At 39.9% G+C, this 18,937-nt stretch overlaps 2 protein-coding genes and 1 pseudogene across 3 annotated transcripts; 1 reads left to right on the top strand and 2 right to left on the bottom strand.

The window, feature by feature from the left end:
• Nucleotides 1–4,856: 4,856 nt before the first annotated feature.
• Nucleotides 4,857–6,883, bottom strand: LOC105055267 (protein NRT1/ PTR FAMILY 2.11-like; annotated as a pseudogene).
• Nucleotides 6,884–9,998: 3,115 nt separating this feature from the next.
• LOC140855706 (polyamine oxidase 1-like) lies at nt 9,999–11,165 on the top strand. Of its 2 annotated transcripts, none has more exons than XM_073252166.1 (2): nt 9,999–10,657; nt 10,884–11,165. In XM_073252166.1, exon 1 carries the CDS (start codon nt 10,090–10,092, stop codon nt 10,615–10,617), a length of 528 nt encoding a protein of 175 aa, XP_073108267.1. In that variant the 5' UTR covers nt 9,999–10,089; the 3' UTR covers nt 10,618–10,657; nt 10,884–11,165. The 2 variants fall into 2 exon arrangements, with proteins under 2 accessions (XP_073108267.1, XP_073108268.1); XM_073252167.1 differs by having other exon boundaries at nt 10,875–11,165.
• Nucleotides 11,166–11,703: 538 nt separating this feature from the next.
• On the bottom strand, nt 11,704–15,596 carry LOC105053450 (mannose/glucose-specific lectin). The gene is made up of 5 exons (XM_010934607.4): nt 15,542–15,596; nt 15,240–15,443; nt 14,247–14,486; nt 12,842–13,030; nt 11,704–12,027 (listed from the first exon to the last, which is right to left on the bottom strand). Exons 1-5 carry the CDS (start codon nt 15,542–15,544, stop codon nt 11,785–11,787), a joined length of 879 nt encoding a protein of 292 aa, XP_010932909.1. The 5' UTR covers nt 15,545–15,596; the 3' UTR covers nt 11,704–11,784.
• Nucleotides 15,597–18,937: the final 3,341 nt, after the last annotated feature.

Genomic DNA, 18,937 nt, shown 5'->3' with positions numbered 1-18,937 from the left:
CGGTGGAAAATGCTGATGTGGCTGTGCATGTTGTTGTTGAAGTAACTGTTGTTGTGTTTGAACTACTCCGATCATAGTTTGCATTAGTTGAGTCATGTTCGGCTCCTGTGCTGTCGGAGTATTTCTGGTAGGATCATGGATTCCCTCCTGCTGAGTTGTACCGCTGTTTAATTGGGGAGTATTATCGCCAAGTGGATTTGATGTCCCTCCTACCATTCCTTGAGTATTCCTCGCTCGTCGCAGAGGCATATTGACCTATGTTAGATTTGAGATAATAACTTATCCTTAATAAGGTTATAACTTGTGACAAGTCAAATCATAATTATCATAACTTAACCTTTCAATTTCCTAATGTCTACCCATCACTCACTTTATTCTACATGTCTCTATCTATCTACTTATGCTCTGATACCATATTAATTGTCACGCCCCCGATCCGAGATTTGAATCGAGGGTCATGGCAACCGCCGCATACTTATAGAATACTTTTTCCATAAGCATGCAAGGCATCTCATCATGATATCTTCACAAATAGTTAAATAAATTTTTCTTTATTCAATAATCAAACCTTGGTTCAAATAACAAATCCAAACTAAATGTTCAAAAGAAAGTAACTGTCTGACAAAGTCAATATTAAAAACAAAACTAAAGGTCTTGAATCAATTCTGAGAAAATCCTAAATCAATGAGTTAACTCCATCTCTAATCGCTCTCCCAACCGAAATCCCTCATCATGCTAATTTTCTGGATCTGTAAGAAAAACATAAAACTTATCATGAGCTAAATAGCCCAGTAAGCAGTGTATACCTTTAACTGAATAATCAGGCAAATAATACTATGCATAACAATTCAATATGTAATTTCATGAAATCATATTCATACTGTCAATCATATTTAGAAGTCAATTCATCATAATTTTCAATTATGCTTTTCTTCTTAATTTCATCAATTTCTTAAATTCTTCTTACCAACCATGACTATGACCACATTATCCCTGTGGCAGGGTCATAATACCGCGTATCTGCTTGCGGTGGGCTGCGAATCATCTGGCAGCCAAGTCCTTTGGAACCGCTGGTCTAACTGGCAGTTTTGTCGCTGGTCTATCTGGCGACATGTCGCTGGTCTTACTGGCGACGTAAATCCTCAGGACAGTCAATTGCCAACGTATATGCCCCCGTTGGCGGGGTCCTCAACACAGTCAGGTTGTCAATTTCATATTGTCTTTCAATTCATATATTATTTTCAAAATAATATAAATAAATGATATTCGAGTCAAATCAACCATGTCATTCTTTGTGATCATACATCATCATAATAATTATTCAACAAATAACTTTAATCATAAATAATTTCTACAATTAACTTTAATCATAAATAATTTCAACAATTATTTCAATAAATAATTTCAATCACAAACATGCATAAGTTCATTTAATTCAAAATTTTACCGGATAATTTCAGTAAAAGTAAACACTACTTACCTCAAAAGAAAGTCCAAACTAGAAATTCTAGGGATCTCGAAAATCCTTCTCAGAACCTGATACGTCAAATATCATATTTTAAATCAAAATTTCATCGAATTAAAAATAACTAATTTATTAAAAATCTAATGTCTCCACTAGGATCAATTCGTCGACAGCATCCCGATTTTCGAATTAACCCATGGACACCCTAATTTTATTTTTATTTTTATTGCTATTTTTTTTTTTAATAATAAATTAATTCCATAAATCCTATGATCTAGAGAGAGAAAGAGAGAGAGAGAGAGAGAGTTTCTCTCTCTCAGCCCTTTTTTTTTCTTTTCTTTTCTTTTTCTTCTTTTTCTTTTCTTTTTTCTTCTTTTTCTTCTTTTTCTTTTCTTTTTTCTTCTTTTCTTCTTTTTTCTTCTTTTTTTTTTCTTCTTCTTCCCGCGCCGGAACAGAGGACTCTTGTCCTCAGGCCTCAATCGGCCGTTCGGGCCGTGGCTGCCACGGCGGAGGCCGGCGGCCGACGGGCCATCTCCCCCGGTCACGGAGGAAACAGGGCCGGCGGTCAATTCCGATCGCCGGCGCCGGAGATTTCAAGGAAAAGAGACTCAAAAACAGAGTCTCTTTCCCGTCGGTAGATCGGCGACATTCGTCGCCGGCAGCCATGCACAGGAGCATGAGAGGAAGGAGAAGAAGGAGAGGAGGATGAGAGGAACTTACCTCAGCCTCTTGGGACCTCGTCGGAGAGAAAACACGGCGAGAACCCAACTGTGCCCGCGGCCTTCGATCGAGAAAAACGGAGAGAAAGAGAGAGGGAGGAGGCCAATGATCGGTCTCAAGAGGGAGGGGGTCTTCTTATAGGGATCCCTAGGACTCCGAGGGGTCCTTGGAGTCCGATTCTTGCTCGGATTTAGCCGGAGAAGGAGACTCCTATCGGGAGTCTTCTTCCCGGTTTCTGAATTCCTCTGTTTTGTATTTTTTTTTTTTTTTTTCCGTTTTGGGCTTATGCGACTGAGGTTTGGGCTATAACATAGTATGTATCGCTATGTACTGAAAATGAAGAAGGAAGAAAAAATTTTAATCATGAAACTAATAATTTTATTAATAAATTTAATTTTTAAATTTATATATTATAATTAGTATTAAAGAATACGTGGCGTGAAGTCCGGCCCATGCGAGCCTGCCCCATATGATTTTTGTTCGGTAGCGTAGGGACCGCGAGGAGCGGATAAGTTATTAGGAATGCCACGTGACATATGCGGGGGGCACGTCACCTGCGAGCGACGGGATCCCTCGCCTTCAGAGGAACTTGCAGTATTTGTGGCGCTGCTCGTGCTTGCTAGAAGTGGGGACCTGGTTCTCCTGTCCGCACCCATTAAATTGACCTACATAATTTAATGGGACAATGATCATAAAATCTTATTAGAAATGCCACGTGACCACGTCACCTGCGAGCGACGGGATCCCTCGCCTTCAGAAGAACTTACAGTATTTGTGGGGCTGCTCGTTACGTGCGCACTTTCTAGAGGAGGGGGCCTAGTTCTCTTGTCCGCACCCTTTCAATTGACCCACGTAATTCAATGGGACAATGATCTCCATTACTACAAATGGACGGGGAAAATCTATATGGCTGGCATCGCATCGCAGGTCAAGATGACAGCAGCATGCACTATATTATTTGGAGACATCCCATCCTATTGGTAATTTGGAATAATTGGATCAAATAAAACCTGAGCGCATCAAGTAATTGGATCTCCCAAATTTTTATTTTTAATCTGAGTTTGAAACGACTGATTATCCTGAATTTACAACTGGCAAGCCTTTCACTTATCTTGGCGTTTCTGTTTCTCCTAAAAGAATTGTTAAAAGAGATGCCTTTGAGCTGGTGGACAGAATTCGTTGGAAGATGGTCAGGGAGAGCCATTTGTTTGTTCAGTACTGTTCCAGTATGGGCATCCATGGGACGGGTGCCCACGGGCTTTGGAATTAGCCCGAATTCAAACCCAAACATTTCAGGACTTAAAAAACACAACCCAGATCTGGACTGATAATCATACACCATTATAAAGACTTTCGCCTGCCAGGAATTAAGTACATGCTCCAACTCTAAATCCAAATGATAACTCAATCTTTCGTTCATACGGATGCCATCTACCAATGGAAATTAATAGGATAATAACAAAGAGATCAGTTCTTAACCTTTCCATTTATTATGAAGGGATAGATCATAAACAAACATGCATAGTTGGTAGCACGGATCAACAAGACAACAACAAACAGAGTTTGGAGATCGCGTCTCCATTATTCATTACAATACGGAGATATATAAATAGAGCTCCATAGCTGATTTGGAATAACTAGGCCGAAGTGGGCTTCAAGTAAAACCCAAGAGCATCAAGCCATTGACCTGCACGTCCGAAGAAGCCAACAACTTTTCCAGCTTTCACAGGAAGGGAGAAAGTGGCTCCTTCCTCCGGACCGTATGGCCCATAGGTGCCCGTGGTGGTCACAAATGTAAGCGACTTGATAACGGTCTTGCCATAATAATTGCCATAGTACCCGGATATAGCCTTGAGGTTATTGTTGGTTCCAAGATCAATCTACAAAATCAAATGAAAAATTTAAAGTCAGAGCTATATATATATATATCACATTTTTTTTATATTAATGTCATGACATTTTCTTGCAAATATTTTGATGAAAAAGAAGGCTTCCTTGCCTTAGATTTCTTTCCTTGAATCCAGAAATAACTTGATCTCAAAGAAATAACAACGGTGATAATGATGATGGCATTAATAGTAATAATAATATATAATGATATTTGTCAAACATTCCCATGCCATGATGAACATAAAGCTGGTGCAAACGAAAACGTTATCATTTCGGGTCCAAGAATAGTGAACTACACATGCGTGGCCACCAGATGTTGGATTTTGAGGAGTTCATCTTGGTAAAGCCTATGATAATCATATACATTGCCAAAGCCGGTTTTATTGCAGCCAGAGAAACTACCCACGCATTGGCTATCTTTAGTGCAATGCATCATTTAAACGCATAGCTGAGAATACATACCGTGCGGTTCATATATTACAGCTCCAAAAACAATAGAGTTCCATCAACCACTATCACATGCAGTCCTCCTTTTTATTTCCTTCTTCGGAAGGTATATATAATTAATTTGAGGGATGCAAGATTGTTCGACCAATTAATTGCTTTCATTATATTTATTTATTTATTTATTTTTGTTAAATTATTAAAACAATTGATTTTTGCTTTGCATATAAAGTAATTGATTTTTGCTTTTTGCTTTTCAGAGTGTTACCAAACATTGTTTTTTGATTTTTATTTTTTAAAAATTAAAAAATAAAAAAATATATATTTTTTTTAATGACTAATCAAATGCATCCTTAAAAAAATGTTCTGATTTGCTTTTCTCCAAGGCAATTTCAGAACGATCTTCTAAACCTTTGTATCTGTACCATCTTGCCAAAACAATAAAAACCGTCAGGTCGTCAATTCCGATTAAAGCAATCAGGTAATAGTAATGGTCCAATCTTCCCTTGTTTAGGTCATTAGCTAACCAATTATCTCTCCCATTGTGACCAATTGTTTGATGAACTATCGTCCCCACAAAACCACTCAAGTAATTAGCACATGCTAGCCCATAGAAGAGCAAACCCCCAGCAATACTTCTCATACGTTTAGAAAATTATTTGTAGTAGAATTCAACTTGACTGATCACATTAAAAGCCTCAGCAAAGCCCAAAATCACTGGCCGAGGTACCAACGAGAATCTAGACAATGATGATATCGCACCACTGCTCGACACCATCCCGGGGGTTGGCCCGGGTTGGCCGGTGAATGGTGTTACTCCTCCGCTCTTCGACCAATCCAGAGACAACCATGGAGACTATTGATAGAAAAATTCCAATTCCTATCCTCTAGAGTAACGTAAATGCACCTTTTTTGCCAATAACTCTTCGAAGCCATGGGAGACTGGGAGTAAAATGCGATCATAGATAGGTATCCAAATTGTTAAGGCTAACATGGCGAACACATTGAAAGAAGTAGCTGATATCTCAAATTTGCTCTTTCCAAAATGTCTATCAGCTTGAGGGGCTTGAAATACGATGAAAGTTGTTTCTTGGAGAATTGAAACATGCAGGATGATACCTGTAGCCCATATGGGAATGATTCTCACAAGACATTTTACCTGCTCAACACGTTAGAGACTACAAGGTCACCATGGATTTGCAACGTGGCCATCCGGTTTGATTTCATCAATATGAGTAATGATCGCAGCCTTGTCAAGAAATCTGACACCATAAACAACAAAAAACCCTATTAGGAAGCAATGGAATACAGTGAAGTGCAAAATAAATAGGGCTAGAGCTGGAAGTGGATTGGGTTGGGCCCATCTCTGGCATGACGTAGACCCAACTTGACTCCACCATCTTCATGCAAGGTGTTTATAAATTATATGCATGGATTATGTGGATCATACCACATGTTTATATTGCCATTGTTACTTTTAAATTTATCACTAGTTGACTTTTTCATTTTGTAAATGTTTAAACATAGAGCACGAATCCATTATGATGCATGTACGCTATTGCAAAGTATTGTTCAGCTGTGAATGATCATTATCAAAAGATGGATGGCCATCAAATAAGACAATCATGAGCGCATATTGTTTGCTAGCCGTTGATCTTCTAATAGCAGCTATTCATAGATGCACAGCATTGTAGTGCACGGATAGCACTGCAGAGGATTCTGATTGTTATATATGTAAATAAAGAGAGAGAGAGTGGGAGAGAGAGAGAGAGAGGATATTGACTGTAATTATCTGAATTAGTCACTGCATGGAAGCTTGGTGACAAGAGAACTAAGATAGGGAGGATTGAAGAAAGACGTCTTTGACTCACCAGGTTGCTTCAATCCTCGTTTTCTAGCTGCAACTACCAAAACCTGGGCAATGCTGGTGAAGGGACTCCCCTCGAGCTTCACTTACACATAGAGCCGGGTTCCAAGGAAGAAGAAAATGCAAGAGAAGAACATAAGAAAGGTGGGAATAGCGAGATCGAGTGCCTAGCTGATGTTGTTTTGTATATAGATGATAATGGTAGAGGAGATCATGGCCATTGTGAAGGTGAAGTAGCATCAATTGAAGAAGTTATCGATATCCCTCCTTCCGGACTCCATATGGAGATTGAATTGGTCTACACCAAAAACTAAGTTGCATGGCCGAATGCCTCCCACTCCAATAATTAACAGAACAAAGCGGCAGAAGAGGACCGCAAGCTGCCCTGATGATGGGCTTGCATATTTTTGGCCTTTATCACATTGCGGAGGGTGCAGATTGGAGATTGCAGCAGTGAGAATGAGAACAAACATGCCCTTCAATGAAGGCAACAATAATGGTCAGAATAAGAATATTTGCTAATACAATCTCATAAAGATTTTTCTTAATTTATATGATTATATATACGCTTTCACCTTAACTTTCAAGCTTGATACTGTATGTGCAGTTGCTATCATGTTTTGAATTTTCTATCAAAATCAAAAATATCTTTGCTAAAATATATAAATTAAAATTAATTATTAATTAGAAATCATAATTATACGTACTAGTTCTTGCATATATATAGAATAACATAGAAAATCACTTATGGATTTAGATATTACGGCTTTGTGCTAAATAATTCATATCTTTAAGCAAATTTCTCTGGCAAACCATACTAATCATCTGTCCATTTTATTAGGTTCCTATGGGTAAGCCAGTTTGATATATTTCATGAGAGATTTTTGTTTTTCGCCACACAGATTCATCACCATGCTTCTAAGGAACAGAGGTAAAAAAAACCTAAAAAAGGCCAAAATGTTAGGTTTCTTTCTTTCTTCTTCTGTTTTTTTTTTTCCTGGAATGAAATGCCAGAATTGTTGATCTCATTTCACAAAATGCACATTTAAAGGAGCCTTTCTTGGGCTGAACGTATTTCCAAGATCTTATCCACCAATATTTTCGTCAGAATACAGATGAAAATCTTCTAAAGTGAAAATCTTGACTCACATTGGAGACTTCTCAGCATAAAAAAATTATGGATGGCTTTGATGTTTTTCAGGTAAAATTTATAATATTTAAAAACTTGAATCACGATACAATGTTGAACCCAAGAATTCATATTTCGACGAAAGTTATTTATTTTGCTTAGACTATTTGAAGTGCACAGTCGTACTCCTATGTAACTTTCTGAAATTAGACTGCTGATTTAGCTTGGCTTCTTTTGTTCAAAAGGCTTGTCTTGGTGTTGTAGTTTCCCTAGTTAGTTAATGCTTAATAAGTTATTCTCTCTTAGCTCCTTCAAATACACATCTTAATAGGTGGAGCTCCCCTCCCCCTACTTTTCTCTTTTTAAAGAAAACATAATTTAGATTTAGCTAGTATTACATGTATGGAGATTTTTATACATTTTAAATATTCAAGCTGCAAAATATATGAAACAAGGAGATTCACTGATCTAGATGAGCCATCAAACTCCATATCAATCATTTTAGTCACTATTGACTCGATGTGAAATCCTATGACTATGGCAATGAATATTCAATGTGGATCGCTTTGGACATTATGAATATTCAATAGAATGTGGATTACTTTTGCTACTTTGAGAACTTAATTTGAATCATGTTAACTACTATGAGCAGGAGTTAATAGGATTGAAGAACAAAATCCATCATATCAGGAAGTTGAGTCGCATGTCTAACTTTAGAAAGTTATAACTTGATTACATAATTTTGAATTGTGATGATCTTTTTTTTAAGAAAAAAAAGAAAAGATATCTTCTCAAGATCTATAATTTTCAGTCGATCCTTAAGAGGATTAATTGAGCCAAAATTTTATTATTTGGACCTCAAAGCAGACTAATCAAACTAAAACTTTGCTATTTGGGAGAGATTTTGATCGGATGTTATTTTTCAATCCATGAAGACTTAAATCGAGTTATATAAGACAAAATAGATATAGAAATTGAGATATTTTCCTTGTAAAGTTTAATATTTTTTTATATTATTTTATTAATTATGCTTATTTTTAAAGATTAATCCTATTCAAACTAGACAGATGAATCTGATCCAAATTTTTTAAAGGTAAACATTCTTCTAAAATATAAAAGAAAAAATCTGATTCAAATTGTATAAGGACGGATCTCATTATTATAAATAGAAATTATGTATCTCATTTTATGGTAAAAAAATTAATCAGTAAAAAAAAAATATTTAGCCCTAATTTCGCCATCTTCGATCTTCTCCTCTTTTTTTTTTTGAAATATTCAAGTTCAGTTGAAAAAAATATTTCTTCTTTTCGACAAGATCTTTTGCTACCTTATTCAAATATAAGAGAAAGATCTTGAAGCGATAAAAATATTAACACAATAAAAAAATTAAATATATATATATTTTTTGTTTCCAGAGGCCTTCATGCTAACAGTTGAATCCACTGCAATAATTTTTTTCAATTTTTAAATTTCCAAGTTCTGAGATTTACAGTCAAAATTATGTGAAAGCAAACAGTTATTATCTACTGAGGTATTTTTTTTCCATCAAAAAAAAAAAAAAATCTATACTTGCCTCCTCAGTAGACTCTGCAACAATGATTCTGTGAGCAGCAGTCCGATTGGACCCATTTTAGATTAAAACAGGCACGACTGCCGGCATCTTTCAAAAAAAAAAAAAAAAAAGAGAAAAAAACTAGCTTTTTATTCTACCATCAAAATAGAGTTGGGGTCACAGAACTTTTTGTTCGTAATCTGTACACCCTGTTGAGGGTACCTAATTCTACGCGGAATCTCGAGTTCGAGCGGTGATCGCTTCTTGGGATTTCTTATTTTAAATTCTACACAGGACGAGTTGACGTGGAGATGGCATGGTAACGTGGTGCGCAGGGTAGAGTGGGGACCTCATAGCGGATAAGATCTCATCAGAGATGCCACATGACGAATCTCCGGAGAGCACGTCACCTGCCTGCAATGGGATCGCTCTCCTTCGATGACAAACTTAGAGGGTATTTGATCGGTAATCGAAATCAAAAATTATGGAAATAAAAATTAAAATGATTAAATCCTCTAAAATGCTTGATTCATGATTGAAATCGAAATCGAAATGGATGATTTTTATTGTCGTTGTTTGATCCATTTAAAGATAAGAATCGAAATGAAGTCTTATTTTGAAAATATAAATCAAAATAATTTTTTATATAAAATTAAAAAAAATTAATAAAAAATAAAATATTTTATAAAATAAAATATTAAATATAAATAATTTTATGAAAAATAGTTAGAACTCCGCAAGCTATTTTCATTATATATCAAGATTAGTATTTAGTAGCCCAAAACCAAAGAAATGGAGGGACTCGTCCTTATTGGACTCCCTAGAATTATTTGGCACTCCCTCTCTCTCTCTCTCTCTTCTCTTTCTCCTTCCGGTCCCTATCTTGTCTCTCTCTTTCTTTCTCTATACCATTACTTTGGTCCCCCTCTCCACCACCCACATCCCCCTCATCAATTAGCCCCTCTCATCTTCCCTCTAAAATCTCCTCTTATCCCCTTGAGCTCTCCAATAGAGGAAGAATAATGATGGCCAAGAAGTTGAGAATAGTGATTGTCGGGGCGGGGATGGCGGGGCTCCCCACCGCCTCTACACCTCCTCTGGTGACCTCTTCGACCTCTGCATCGTCGAGGCCAACGATCAGATCAACGGATGGATTAATCGCTGAGTTCGTCAATGACCGCATCGAGATGGGCGCCACTTGGATTCACGGCATTGTCGACAGCCCCATCTATGCCATGGCCCAGGACCTCCAGGCCCTCACCGACCCTCCTCCATGGGAGCACATGGATGGCTTCCCCACCGACCCCCTCACCATCTCCCAGGGCGGCACCATCGTCGATCCATCACGTGTCATCGCCACTGTCACCGCCCTCTATTGCCGCCTCATGGGCTCTGCCCGCACCGGTGAAGCACTCATCGACCCCAAGGACCCGGCGTCTGCATCACCATCTCCAACCCCAGCACCACTAACCTGGTCTCTGGCCTCGCCGATGCCCTCCTCGACTCTGTCCCCATGGTCGCCATTATCGGCGAGGTCCCCCACCGCATGATCGGCACTAGCGCCTTCTAGGAGACCCCCATCATCGATAGGTAATTTTTTTTTAATTTTATTTCATTCCAGTGGAATAAGATTTTGACTCCCGTGAGGATGGTCCAAATTTAGTTACGGGGGAATTGGACTATTCCTATTCCTCTCTGAAATTGAAATCGGAATGAGACTCTCCCTAACCAAATGGCTAGAATGAGAGTCATCCATTCCGATTTCTATTCGAGACCTTAATTACCCTAACCAAACACCCCCTCGAAGTATTTGTAGGGCAGCTCGCTAGGTGTGCTTTCTACGAGTGGGGCCCAGCTGCCTTGTCCCTCTCCTTCCAATTGACCCACATAATCCAATGGATGATGATCTCCATTTATTACAAACGGACAGGGAAAATCTACATGGCTGGCAGTCATAGGTGAAGATGACAACAACATGCACAATGTTATTTGGAGACATACCATCCTATTGGTAATTTGGAATAATTAGATCAAATAAGGCTTCTAAACAAAATCTGAGCGCATCAAGTAATTGGGTCTCCCAAATTTTTATTTTTAATCTGAGTTTGAAATGACTGATTATCCTGAATTCACACCTGGATGTCAAGGGCAAGCCTTTCACTTATCTCGGTGTTTCTATTTCTCCTAAAAGAATTGTTAAAATTTCTACCCAAAAAAAAAAAGTTGAAAGAGAAGCCTTTGGGCTGGTTGACAGAATTCGTTGGAAGGCGGCCAGGTAGAGCCATTTGTTTGTTTATGGTTCCAGTGCTGGCATCCATGGGACGGGTGCCCACGGGCTTTGGAATTAGCCCGAATTCAAACCCAAATATTTCACGACTTAAAAAGCACAACCCGGATTTGGACTGATAAACATATAGCATTATAAAGACTTTCGATTGCACCAGGAATTAAATATATGCCCCAAGTCTAAAGCCAAATGATAACTCAATCTTTTATCCATATGGATGCAGTCTACCAATGAAAATTAATAGGATAATAACAAAGAGATCAGTTCTTAACATCTCTATTTATTATGAAGAGATAGATCATAAGCAAGCATACATAGTTGGTTGCACAGATCAACAAGACAACAACAAACAAAGCGTGGAGATGGCATCTCCATTATTCATTACAATGCAACAACATACTAGCGGAGATCCATAGCTGATCTGGAATAACTAGGCCGAAGAATGCTTCAAGTAGAACCCAAGAGCATCAAGCCATTGACCTGCATGTCCGAAGAAGCCAACAACTTTCCCAGCTTTCAGGGGAAGAGAGAAGGCGGTTCCTTCCTCCTGACCGTATGGGCCATAGGTGCCCGTGGTAGTCACAAATGTAAGCGACTTTATGATGATGATGCCATGATAGTCACCATAGTGGCCAGATATAGCCTTGAGGTTATTGTTGGTTCCAAGATCAATCTCCAAAACAAAATGAAAAATTTAAGGTCAGACCTATATAATTATATATATATTGCATTTTCTATATTAATACCATGACATTTTTTTGCAAACATTTTGATGAAAAAGAAGGTTTCCTTGCCTTAGATTCCTTTCCTTGGATCTAGAAATAACTCAATTTAAAAGAAATAATAATGATGATGGCAGGAATAGTAATAATAATAATGAGATTAGTAAAACATTCACACGCCATGCATGATGAATATAAAGCTGGTGCGAATGAAAACATTATCATTTTGGGTCCAAGAATATGGAACTACGCATGCGTGGCCACCAGGTGTTGGATATTGAGGAGTTCATCTGGGTAAAGTCCTATGATAATCACATACGTTGCCAAAGCGGGTTTTATTGCAGCCAGAGAAACTATCCACATATTGACCATCTTTAGTGCAATACGAGAATATATACTGTGAAGTCCATATATTACAGCTCCAGAAACAACAAAGTTCACTCCACCAGTATCGCATGTAGTAGTCCTTTTTATTTCCTTCTTCGGAAGGTATATACCGATGCCTGTTGATAATTAATTTGAAGGATGCATTTAATGAGATTGTTCGGCCAATTGATTGCTTTCATTACATTTATTTATTTATTTTATTTTTGTAAAATCATTGACATGGTGCAAGCCTCGCTGAGATTGATTAATTGCATGCATATCTATTACAGATTAAATGGCATGGTGGTTAAACAAGTGTCAAAACAATAGAAAGAGCTAATTTTCCCTAAAAATATTAAATTAAATTAGAGGGAAATTCAATGTTGGAGTAAATAGTACCTCTGTAGAACTGCCCCCTGCACCCCCATACGTAGGGGACCAGCGGGCTGTGTCGCCATCCATATACTGGAAAGTAATTGAATCAATGACATCCCCCACGCTAATTTTGATTTTGGTGATCGTCAAAGCATTTTCAAAAGACCATGCAGTCCCACCAGATCCACCCCATGGCCCTACCGCAACGGCAGGCTGTGACAGCAGACATTAGCTTTAGTTGAAGATAATATAAAAAGAACTATGGATGATGAAATTAGTCGCACGCTAAGGTCATGAACCCACCATTGAGAAGTTGTGCTAACAAATGGTTTCTTTCAATGGATGAGCGAATGAAAGGATAATGGGTAAATTATAGAGTCATGGACGTGCATGCATAACAGGAGGACAGTAATGGTGAAAATGACAGTATGAACTGGCCAATTAATAAAGCACATCTAGCCATGGGAGCAGACAGAAGTCGGTATTTTTTTTTTCTTTCGGAGAAATTATTAGATAGACTAAGTTTGCTGTAGATCCAAGGTGAAGTTACTCTCACAATTACTTCATCTTAGGGGCAAATGAATCCACCTAGAATGATTTTAAGTTCACGGTGAATTTGATCCATCTAATAATTTTTTGTCGAACTGAGATACTTTGCACTCAACGTACGAGCCATCAATAAATTTTTTAAGCAACTCCACTCTGTATGCACCAGATAGATATTCGCAATATATGAGCATTCATAACCTAGGGACCGCATCCATTATAAAAGAACGAAAAGCTACTTTTCTTTTAGGAAGCGCCAAAATGACCTCTTCTTTCTAAAAAAAAAAAAAAAAAAACAAAAAAATCTGTACTATTTAGGAGTTTTCATAATCATTTTGTTTTTTAATTTAGTGTGATTAAATCATACAATTTTAAATTCATTTAATTTAGTTTTCAGTCTTGGATTTTGTCCGACTGTCATGATGGATTGTCACATCATGCCAACTTCTACATTATCTATTTCTGCCGCATAAGCAAGTTACTTGAGATTATGTGACAATACCATCACAGTAGCTAGATAAAATTCACAGTTAGGATATAAATTAAACAATAGATGATTTGATAGTACTAAATTAAAGTTCAAAAAAAAATTAAAAATTTTTAAATAAATTAAAAATTTATTGTAAAATTAATCCAAAAATAAATTTACATGTTTATATGAAACTCAATCTTTCTAGAGCAATGTAGCATCAATTGCATGTACAATTTAATTGATAATAATTAATTGAATCTGTATATCACTTAGTTTCTCTAGATATTTGTCTAAGTTAAACTATAATACTTGGAACCTCGTCAAATTTGTCAACTTGGATGAGGCTTCAACTAAATAATTTGATCAAATGCACTATGTTGAGCACTCCTCGTTAGCAGACAATTAGTTTACCTCAATAGATGTTTTCATGTAGACCCCAATTGCATCAAGTTGGTCACCTGAGCACCCATGGAAGCCGCTGATGAAACCTGTGCCTTTCGGAACAAAAAATTGAGTTCCTTTCTCTTGGCCATAAGGGCCATACTCGCGAATGGTGGTAACAAAAGTGATTGAGTATATCATTATCGTTCCTACGTATGCACCATAATAGCCCTTCATGGAGATGATGAACTCAGCTGGTCCAATCTCAATCTACAAAAGAAATAATAACAATGATTATAATGATGATGATAATAGTAGTAATAATAATTGGATCAGTAAAACTTTCACATGCCATGATGTAAAGGTCATGTGAATGAAAATACTATCATTTTTGGGTCTAAGAATAGTTAACTATGCATTCATGGCCATCAAGTATTGGATTCTGAGGAGTTCCCCCATGTGAAGTCTGATACTTTAGTTATATGCGCTGCCAAAGCAGGTTTAATTTGTTGCAGTCAGAGCCATTACCCACATATTGACTATCCTCAGTGCAATGCATCATTTAAAATTATAAACAAAAACATATAGCGTTCAATTCACATATTACTACTGCTGATCAGAAAACAATAATGCTCACTCAACTTATATTACCAGCAGATTTGTAGGCAATCCCCTGGTTTTTCTTCCCTTCTTCCATAAGATATACGCCAATGTTCATTGACAAGTAATTTAAAAGATGAATTTAATAAGATTGTTCGACCAAGTGATTGCTTTCAGTATATATATTTATTGTTATTATTATTGTTACTACTTCTGCTGCTGCTGCTATTATTATTATTTTGTTAGATCAGTGATACACAGTGGCAAGCCTGGCTGACAATGACCGCCACATCTATTACAGGCCTGCAAATTAATTAACAGCCATAGTTGTTAAATGAGTGTCAACATAATAGAAAGGAACTAGTTTTCTCCTAAAAATTAAATTAAATCAAAAGAAAAAGATCATCTTGGAGTAAGTAGTACCTCTGTAGGCTGGCCTCCGGCACCACCGTACCTAGGGGACCAGCGGGCTGTCGCGCCATCCATATATTGGAAGGTGATTGAATCAATGATATGCCCCATGCTAATTTTGATTTTGGTGATCGCCAGAGCATTCTCAAACGACCACGCGCTCCCACCAGATCCACCCCACGGCCCTAACACCATGGTACCATCCTCTCCGCTAGCCTGCAATAGTGGACATTTTAGCTTTAGCTGAAGTAATAATATAAAATGAACCACTGATGATGAAATTGGTTCCATCCTAAGATGATCTTGAACCCCACCATTGAGAAGTACTGCTAATTACAAATGGTTTCCTTTATCCCCTTTGCTTTCGATGGACGAGCGAACGAAGGGAAACTGGGTATTTATAGAGTCACAGACGTGCATGTGTAAAAAAAGGACAATAGTGGTGCTCCCAATGGCAGTGTGAGCTGGCCGAATAATTGAACACAAGGACCGTAGTGGTGGTCCAAATGGCAGTCTGTAACTGGCCGATTAATTGAGAACATCCAGGCGTGGGAGGAGCAGGTGGTGCTTGGCTTTTTTTTTCTTTCAGGCTCCATGCTCTGGATCGGGATGAATCAGCCGGAACCCGGTTGTATCATGCGTCCCGAAGAAGAATCCAACCTCCTTCGCACCATCGACCGTCGGATCATCCACTGCAATATCTCAAAGCGTTCAAAATTACATCATTCATCGACCTGCACATATCTCGGAGCGAAATGGAGATGATCCTACGGTTGGATGGCGGGAGATGGATCCCAACCCGACCTGTATCAGCCATGTGCGGAAAGATCCAGAACCAAACAAAACGGTGGCCACTAGTCGCCGGGTCGGACCACGGTCCACGCACCTTATCTTCTTATCTTCACGCCTAAATTTTTTGGTTGCGAGTATTATTGAATATGGGCCACGTGAGATGATTCCTTTTCTCGAGTTAAAAGATCAAAAAAATCCAATAATTTTATTTTAAAAAATAAAATATTAGGTAGATGTCTGACCAGGACACCACCTCCCAAGATCTTTTCGATACTGCGTAATGCAGCAGAAAGAAAGAAGAAATAAAACAGAAAACAATCAAAATATGTGGATCAGCGACAAAAGGACTCGCCTCCACGGGATATATAAACTTTATTATGAAAAAGAAATTTTATTAGAGGAGATCTCACCCTCAACCCTCGTACATCCAATTTCTCGCTCACAGAAGTTTTCCCTCATAAAAGCTCTCTCTCTTGAAAGACCCCCCTGAACCCCTGAAGTGACCGACGTTCGCAGTCCAGGAGCCCTGCTCCTTCTCTCACAGCATCACGCATCTATCTTCCTCTTCCACGGGCATTCACAAGTCTCCTGCGGCGAAAAACCAAGCCTCAGCACCACACCCTCTTCGATTCCACGATCAGGGACATATATAAGGCTTAAACATCAATTAGATCCGTATTAGGACTCCTAAACCAAGCCATAAAACCCTAGATCAAGCCTCAAACCATCGGATCATCACCGGGAGTCACCCAAGCTATTTGATCAAGCGTCGGCCCATGGAACGTGCCGTGGACCGCACGAATCAGATGGGAAATGGGTCTGTGGTCCACAGATCCGACCGTGGACCACTCAATCCACGATGGACCACCCGATCCATGGTGGACCGGAATCTGGGCTTCCAGCGTGGCGCGCTGGGCTGGGCCGACCCGTGCGTGGACCAAGGCCGTGCCTGCACGGGCGCACTTGGGCCTGGGCCGCACCCCGCGCGCCTAGGCTTGGGCCAGCCCACGCGCCCGTGAGCCCGAGCCTAGGCCGAGCCTGCCCGCTGGGCCGCACCCTGTGCGCCCAGCCCGCGCGCTGGCAGCACCTGGGCCGTGCACCACCGCGTGCGGCTGCGCCGCCCTGCCACCACTGCGCCGGCCCGCTGCCGACCGCTGGCAGTCTTTCATCACCCTGAGTTCCGTGCCGACTTCAAAAGCTCATATTTTCTCCGTCCGAGCTCCGTTTGAGGTGATCTTGATCTCGTTGGACTTCATTTTTCACTGTGAATCTTGTTGTGGGCTCAATATAGATCGAATCTCGAGGTATCAAATCCTAACAATCTCCATCTCGACTCGATATTCAGCCTCCTCCAAACTCCGAGAGCTTCCAGATCTCCTCGCCCCCATGCTCTGAGGCAATCGCCTACTGATCATGGATGGGCAAACATGGGAGTCGAGCTAGGCCGCTCGATCCTATCTCCATCGTATGCTATACTCCTCCTGACCTGAGACCAGCTCGGAGCATCATCCTGCGGCAATAGGAATCTCACCTTGCGATGTCGCCTCTCATCTTTTCGAGTCTCCTATCTCGTGTCCGATCCACCTCCACCGGACCTCCACCTCGCTCTGAGCTCTACCTCGCTGCTGAAGTTTCACCTCGCACTGGGCTTCCCACTAGGTAATAATATCCTCTACGCCCCTTCTTCTCCTCCAGCACAATCCTATCGCCGTGTAGCACCCTCAGGATTCCTCCACCAGCTACCGTCCGGTAGCCTCTCGAATCCAGTCTGCTAAGTGAGATAAAACTCTGTCTGAAATCGGATATGTATCGGATCTCCACCAATCTCCTCACTGCACCATCATGTGTCCTCCAGCTGACCATTCTGATGCCTCTGATCGCACAGCTCGATCTATCTAGCAGATATATAGTGCCCTCACTGTTCTTCAAGGTGTCAAACTGCTCCTCTCTGTAACATACATGATGGATGCATGCAGAATCTAATTTTTACTGCTGGAAAGAAGTACATACCTCGTCAGATATCTCTAGGACATCTCCCTTTGAATCAGTGCCGGCTGTCGCTATAGCAGCCACCGTTCGATTTTTGAGTTGAGAGCAATCTCTGACTAGATGCTCCAACTCCTCACATCAGTAACACCTAATTTTGCTCAAGTCCTTCCTGGACTTGGACCGCCCTCGTCGCGATCTCCTGTCGCTCCGTCTACCACCTCCTGCTCTTTCAGAAGCCACCAAAACTGAGCTACTGCCACCTGAGCTTGAAGCTGGGTTCTCCCTCCTGAGAACCTCATTATGGAGTATCATTGCGGTGACCTCGTCCATCTTGATTGTGCTCTTCTCCACTAGAAGAGCAGTCATCAAGGACTTGTACGAAGGTGGAAGCGATGCTAGCAAAACCAATGCCCTGATCTTCTCCTCAACATTCTCGCCAACACTGAAAAGGTTGGTGAGGATCTTCTGAAAGTGGCTTAGATGCTCTTGCATGGTCTGTCCCTCAGCCATCCGCAGCTGGTAAAATTACCTCCAGAGGAAAAGAGTATTGGTGAGAGACTTTGTCATGTACAACTCCTCGAGCTTCGACCATAATACCGTCAGAGAAGTCTCACTCAGCACATGGATCACCACCTCATCCGTTAGGTACATACGGATGGTACTCACTGTCTGTATCTGTAGCCGTTTCCAATCCCGCACCTCTATGGTGGTTAGCTTCTCCTTACACAAGAGAGTATCGATCAACCCCTGTAGGATGAGCACGTCCTTCACCCTTGCCTGCCACATGGAGAAATTGCTCTTTCCATCAAACTTGTTGATCTCCATCTTGATTGATCATATCTTCTCCATCTTCAGTCTTGCTCACCACCGATGCAATCTATGTTCTTGTACCATCTCTCTCTGATACCACTTGTTGGGTAGATGTCTGG

This window comes from Elaeis guineensis, chromosome 2, assembly GCF_000442705.2.
Source record: "Elaeis guineensis isolate ETL-2024a chromosome 2, EG11, whole genome shotgun sequence".
NCBI classification, from domain to species: domain Eukaryota; kingdom Viridiplantae; phylum Streptophyta; class Magnoliopsida; order Arecales; family Arecaceae; genus Elaeis; species Elaeis guineensis.
This window is presented reverse-complemented; position numbering and strand designations above follow the sequence as displayed.